The sequence below is a fragment of the Sparus aurata genome, chromosome 13, assembly GCF_900880675.1.
Source record: "Sparus aurata chromosome 13, fSpaAur1.1, whole genome shotgun sequence".
Lineage (NCBI taxonomy): Eukaryota > Metazoa > Chordata > Actinopteri > Spariformes > Sparidae > Sparus > Sparus aurata.
The window spans coordinates 10153907-10161373 of NC_044199.1; the positions used below are offsets into that span (position 1 = coordinate 10153907).

Sequence of the window (7467 nt, forward strand, 5' to 3'; positions counted from 1 at the left end):
TTTTGACGTCAGTGAAAAATACAGGGGCGCCCTCATCATTAAGAAAATGATTTGTGATTTTTATTATTTCTTTTTTTAAATGCATTTTTCCCATCGCATGTCAAGTTAATATGCACCTGATCATAAACTGGGAGATGTATTCTGCCTGCGACACGCAAACCAAAACAGTCAGTGAGGTGAATTCATGGCAAAAATGATATTAATGATCCTTTAATAACCAGACAGTGTGTGTGCTCATTTGTTCACGCAGATCTAAGTATTCTTTTTGATTTGGTCATAGTGATATATCGTGCTCTTTTTTTTCTGCACAGGAGACAGCAAACATAACTTAACATCCTATTTTATATCACCATCTTTAAACTGGAGTCAACCAATGAGAAGGCCAGAAGCACCTGCAGCATGTACACAGTGTACCTTTAGGCTGCAGGTGGTCATGGCGACTCCGCGCGCACTTTCAGTCGCTTGGCACACATCCTCCTCTCCACACTCTGTCACTGTGTCCTGATAAGAAGATAAATCACACTCACACGCCTCATTGACAAACTCGAGCGCGCGCAGAGGAGGGTACGGGAACGCGGAAGTGTCACACTGGTTTGCAGCAGGCGCCCCCTGCTGTCAGGTGTCCGCATCTCAGGACGAGTAGAGGATTACAATCATGGAGGAGTGGACTGGAACTTCCGCGTCTGTGTGAAGGGGTCACCCCTAAAATATGTCGCTGACGTTTCACAGGAAATGCTTTTTTTTTTTTAAACTTGGTTAAAGTCGGTGTAGGAAGCAAATTGTGTTTGAGCAGAAATGATAAAAACATCTGATAACGTTAGCTGTAAATCTACACAAGCACAAGTCCAGTAGATGTGAGTTACCATCAGATCTCCGTCTGTAGATAATGACTTGTTGAGAAAGTATTTATCTAACCAAACCTTCACCATTCTCTGCTCTCTGTCACGCCTCAAAGTCATATTTGTTCTAACATGCTTGAAGTCAACCCAGGACACACAACCAAGTCCATTCATGCGCTGTGGTGAGAATCCACACACAGCATTTCACATCTTTAATGACTGCTGTCACTAGAGTTTCATTCACAGCGTACAGTACAGTACAGTGCATCCTGTATTGTGATTACTCTGCATGGCAGGGTCTGGTACATTTGGACATAGCATATATTCTGATTTCTGAGCAACATGATGCACTTTTTGTTTTTTATTCCTTTATGATATTCCTACATGTTAAACAGATACAGGTCTAAAGCATAATGAATTTCATGCTGGAAGTAAATACCTGTTTACAATTAATCATGTTCATGTCATGATTAAAGTAAGACCTTAGGCGCAAATGCAATTGCAGCTAGTACCTACATAAATATAACTTTGGATGATAGTGTTGGGCATGGTACTTATAAAATGTAAATACATATTACTAGTCACTATAATTTAAATATCAGGTTTTCTTCAATTACAAGCTGTGTGTAGTAATGCATTATAGTCCTGCGTAACAAAGCGTTTACTCCATTTATTTTTTGTGTTATGTGTTAATTTTGTACACGAGACAACCAACACTGATATTTAATTGAGCTCACAACTTAACTGCAGCATCTAATGATTGTTTATCAACCTTTTTTCACGATTTTAACTCTTATATGTGAAACATGATCACAATTTCCCATAACCTAAAGTGACATTTCCAACTTGATTGTTTTGTCCAGCCAACAGCCAGATCGACCCCCCAAAAAGTCTTCCTTTACAATCACGACTTACCAAAATAAAAATGAAGAACTTGGAACCAGAGATTACTTGAAAATGACTGAAATGGTGGATTTTCAAAATAGCTGGCAACCAACTACATTTGATCAACTGATTTATCCCTGCAGTGCCAATTCACATACACAATAAGTGTTGTGACTCTCATGGGCATTTCCCTGCTGTTTGTGCTAGAGTAACTGAGCCTACATGCTTTAAAGTCCCTCAGATTTCCTTTGAAAGTTGTCCATGTAAAACAAAATACAGCTTCCTGGAGCAAGAAAGTTGCCAAGTTTCATCCTCAGGATAGTGACAAGACTCAACCATCTTTCCCTGGTAAGTCACATTTTGGCGCTTTAAACAAAATGTTCACAGCGGCAGTAACTTTAAAGCAACACAAAACAAAATTCCTTATACCCTACTGACTTCTTCAGTAGCACTCAGGTGTTATACTACAATCCTAGTAGTGACTACGGTCAAACCAGGAAGGCTCAGGAGGAGATAAGTGGGAGTAAATATAGCAGTTAGGTGTAATCCACTTTGTGCATTTCATTATCCAGCATGTGCTCATCTCATGCACTGACAGTAGAGGAGACAGTTTGACAGTGGTTTAGTTTGTTCCCCAGAATAGATTTATTCAACTTGGGACCATACAAACCTAGTGAATGACAGGAGGTATCAGATTTCTTTAACAGGAATGACATTGGTAAAGAGGGTGTGGAACGTTTAAAATCATAAAGATGCACAACGTACAGCCATCGCCCACAGCTAGGGGTGAGACACTAGTTTGTTCCCATAAATAAGGCAGAATGCAGAGTCCATAGAAATGGAAAGTTATTACATTTAGCCAAATTGGACAGTGACGTGACAATATGACAATTTACATGACTTTCTTCAGCTCATCGTACAACACAAGCACAAAGGCGCCGCCCATGCCTCTGAGCACATTGGACCAGGCTCCCTTGAAGAAAGCCTTGCCACCCTCGTCACGTGCGATCTTACGCCAGCAGTCAATGGTGCCGGTGTACATGATGTCAGCTGAGAAAGGAGAGAAGAAAACGGCCAGGATTAGATATGCGACCAGAAATAATACACAGAAAAATGTATTCCAGTGAATGCATGATCAAGAAACCACACATCAGTAATGTCTTTCAACAGTATATCAGCACAACTGCAAAGGCTTCCATCAATACAAATAAACTCACCTCCTTTGCGTCCAGACTGCATCATCATACGTCTACGGACAGTGTCGAAGGGGTATGAGGTTAGGCCAGCAACAGCTGTGACAGACTGAGCGATCATCCAGCTCACCAAAATGTGGGTGTTCTTGGGATCTGGAAGCATGCCTGTAAACAAAAAGAGGGAAACATTAGAGATCTAGAAGCACCAGACCAGCCTATTCAGAGATTTAACTGTAAACCAGTGCCAAATCAACATACCCTTAGCTGTGTCATAGATGCCAAAGTAAGCGGCCCTGTAGATGATGATGCCCTGAACAGAGACATTGAAGCCCTGGTACAGGCCCTTCAGACCATCAGACTTGAAGATTTTAGCCAGGCAGTCGCCCAGACCGTTGAACTCTCTTGCAGCTCCAGCCTTTCCCACATCAGCAGCCAGACGGGTACGGGCGAAGTCGAGGGGATACACGAAACACAGGGAGGTGGCTCCGGCGGCGCCACCAGAGGCCAGGTTACCGGCGAAGTACCTCCAGAACTGGGTGCGCTTGTCGACGCCATCAAGGAAGATCTTCTTGTACTTGTCCTTGAAGGCGAAGTTGAGGGCCTGGGTGGGGAAATATCTGATGACATTGGCAAGGTTACCTCTCCAGAAGGAGACGAATCCCTGCTCCTTGGGGATACGGGTGATACAGTCCATGATACCCTTGTAATGCTTATCTGCGGTGATCTGCTTGCTGGCATGCTGGACCTGAAATAAAGAAAAAGAAAGTTTAATTTATAGTTTTAATTAGGGAAGCCAATTAACTGATCAGTTTGTTAAACACAGGGTCTCCTTGTTGTGACCTTGATACTGGTTGCAACTGTAAAAGTTGCAGCAAAACCCTTCTTTTAAGTGCAATTTAACAAATATCAGTGTGTACTAGCAATCGAATGACAGGCTTCCATCTTGAATCACTCAACATTTGTTAATGCAGAGGACATCCTCTTGCATTAAATCCATAAATCACGGGTATGGACGAGTACAGGAGCAAGTTCGGGTTAAGTACATTACTCTACAGCAATGTAATCATGCAGGTTAAACTGAAAAGGATGGAAAACTAGTTGACCCGGCTATGAATGACTGTCCCAGGGCCTCGGTGCAGCCTCGTCTCTCTGCGCTAGCCACATCAAGAGTTAACATTAGCCGCCTGACAGATTCCCTCGTCATATACGCCGAAATATAACAGATATGTAGCCCTGCTTCAAGTACCTACAGTATAGTTGGGTTGTTAATGAACCAGAGGTGATGCCGCACATTTGTACACAATGTCCCAGAGTCACTACGAGCGTTTGTCCTTTGTTAGCTATGCCGGCTAAGGTTAACGTAGGAAGCTAACATTAGCATCCAAGCTCGTGTAGGTCATTTCGCATCCCATGGTGACCTTAAATCCTTAAACACATCACCTTAATCGCGTTCACTTATTCCACATAACCAAATGCCACAGAACTATGTACAACTCCGAGCTTGCCGGTCAGCAGCGTCAACCGGCAGAGATAACGTGAATGACTTTCTCCCATGGCAACTAGCAAGCTCATACAAGCTAGCCGGCTAACGTAAGGAGCCTTCCGGAAGAGAGTTTTACCTGAAGGAGCAGCTTCACTCTCTCAATTGGAGCGACGGCTGTTTTGGAGACGGCGGCGGAGATGCCACCGGCCAAGAAATCCTTGGCGAAGGAGATAGCTGTCTCACTCATGGTTCCGATTTTCTTGGTGCGCCTTTCAAATAACCAGTACTCGAGATATACCCCACTGCCCTCTACAGCTGTTAGCCCGCACCGACGAAATGGCCGATTGTGTAGCTGCGTTGCGGATTTATGTAATACAATGGATCGCGATAAAACACGGGAACTGAGATTCGAGGTGTTGGCCAATCAGGCGTAGTCACGGGGCTGGCCGCCAATTAAACCGTCTACATAGTGTTGTCGTCACTTTGCGTTATTTTCTCTGCCCCGGCAAGTAAATCACGCACATTAATTGTATATACTGACATTACACAATACACGTGTGGCAACTAAATTTAGACAGAAAACCAGACGAGTTAGTGTGTCCTGTATGGTCTTATTTGGCTCCCTGCGCTCTGTCACGCCCACGGACCAATGGAGACAGCGGCTTGGCAGCTAGCTTGTTCTGTACATCACACTTGAGGAAAGTCACGGGGTCGTTCAGAGCTCAGACCTTCAAGGACTTCTCAGGCCCGTGTCCACCATTATAACTCACTATACGTTAACCATTACACGGCAGCTCTCTGTGAAATGTGACGACCATTGTAAAAAAACCACACACATCGGACTGCAGTACTGCTCTGTGGTGCGTTTCCCCCTGAATCAACCGTTTTATATAACCTGACACATAAATTATTAACATCTGCACGTGAGTTGTTGTTGCAGCATTTTGGGGCTGGGTGTATTTAAGTAGCACTCGAGTCTCTGTGCTGCTTGCAAGAAAATAAAACCTGGACGACACTGCAGATGTCTTGATGAATTGTTCGATATTTTAAAAAATGTTCTTTAGCAGCACACAGTCACGTGTCCACACCTTCTCTGCTCACAGCACGGGGGGCTCGTGAGCTCACCTGTTACCACGCCACGACTCGAGGTTTCGAGGGAGGGCTAGTTTGCAACACTGCGTTTTTCTGGATGGCGACAAGTGCTGCATAAATTCCAAAATAAAAGTTTCATTCATTCATTCATAGTGGGGCTTGATCACAGTTGTCCACCAGAGGGCAGCAAGAGACTGATTTAATGTAGCTCGTGAATGTCCCACATAGCCTTGCTACAATTAAAATTAATAAAAAATCTATCGATCTGTCTATCTATCTATAGTTACGTACATCACCTGTCTTGTCAACTGTCCATAACTGGTTGTCTTTAACAATATATATCTATGATAAACCTCTCTGCGTACACTTTCATTTCAATATAACCTTGTGCCCTTTAATTGACCCCGGGGACAACTAAAGTTTTTTGAATTGGATTGAATTGAATACAGCACATCAGTGTACCAATCTAGTGCAGAGTGCATACTGGTTGTTAGAGAGGTGCCAGTTGACCTCATGGGCACTGACAAGGTGCCCTTGAGCATGACACTGAACGCCCAACTGCTCAGGTGGCCTGATTATGAGGCAGCCCAATCGCTCTGACATCTCTCCTTAGCTCCTGTTTGTGCATTTGTGTGTATTTCGGGCCTGTGTGTGTGTAAAGAAATAACTACATTTATTTTATTCTATTTGACACACAGTGGGGTCAAGAAGTGTGAGACCACATTGACCGTCTCTAATATTGTCACACAAACCTGGAAATAATCAGACAGTTTGAGGGTTCAGCAGTCAAAATGTTATTCTAAGCAAAAGGGCCTTTCTCAGCCTCCAATCATGGCTGGACTCAAAGTTTCAAAGGTGGCAGTGCCTGTACTCTAAAACATTTTGTCAGTTGTATCCAAAGCACGATCAGGCAGACCAAAAGTGATCACATCATCAGAAGATCAATAAGTCAAGCTTCCTGAGAGATGGGAAAGCGACTTTATCACAGATACAGAAGACTCCAATCAGTAAAAGATTAATTTCTTGTGATGATTAGCAATTTCTAAACCACCTCTCAGGAGGGAAAACAGGGCCAAATGCTTCAGGTAGGCTACAAAATAGGATGAACAGTCAAAGTTATTTCCTCGAATGCTGGAAAATGTTGAGCAGCATTTTCCAAATACCAGGATGATGCCCTCAAATGTTTGGGTTTTTTTTTTGTCCCCAACCCAAAATGAATTGGTTCACCGTCCCAGTGGAGTAAAGAAACCAGAAAAATATTCACATTCAAAGGGGCATTATCTCAGAACATCAGTTGGAAACACTAACAAATTAACAGAAAATATCAGGGGGAAAATCACAAATTTGATGTTATGATTTTGATGAAGTGTGTTGCGAGAGATATCTACTGAAGTCAGATGGATAAACTTTATTGAAAACACATTTAAAACACATGCTAGCTGTGACCCATCCGTCTATTAACATTCATTGGAGGTCAGTGTGTAGATTTTGACTGAGCAGTTGTGTGAAAGGTCACGCCTGGAAGCTTTACAGCCCGACCTTTGACCTTTTAAAACCAGAGGATTACTTTCTGAGTAACTTTCGAGCCAATATATTCATGAGACATCCTATGAAAAAACACCACCAAGACCAAGAGAGAGATAGAGAGAGTGCAGAAAAATAAAGCAGCAACGAGACTTTATGGGAAATTTTTGGTCCCTCATAATCAAACTTAACAAATGAGCCAATATATTCATGAGACATCCTATGAAAAAACACCACCAAGACCACGAGAGAGATAGAGAGAGTGCAGAAAAATAAAGCAGCAACGAGAGTTTATGGGAAATTGGAAAACAAACTAAATTAACAAACTGGCCTTAAAGGACAGAACAATTTCATACTGCTTTACCTTGTTTTCCTCTGAGAACAGCTTCTTTATTCAGTTGCTCAGTTCAAATTTCTAGGTTTATAACCTCATTAATATTTCAATATTAAA

General features: G+C 42.6%; 1 protein-coding gene across 1 annotated transcript; it reads right to left on the reverse strand.

Annotated features, from left to right (window-relative positions):
- Window positions 1–2345: 2345 nt before the first annotated feature.
- Window positions 2346–4789, reverse strand: si:dkey-251i10.1 (ADP/ATP translocase 2). The gene is made up of 4 exons (XM_030438104.1): window positions 4537–4789; window positions 3176–3662; window positions 2942–3082; window positions 2346–2774 (listed from the first exon to the last, which is right to left on the reverse strand). The coding sequence occupies exons 1-4, from the start codon at window positions 4645–4647 to the stop codon at window positions 2617–2619; spliced, it is 897 nt and encodes a 298-aa protein (XP_030293964.1). The 5' UTR covers window positions 4648–4789; the 3' UTR covers window positions 2346–2616.
- Window positions 4790–7467: the final 2678 nt, after the last annotated feature.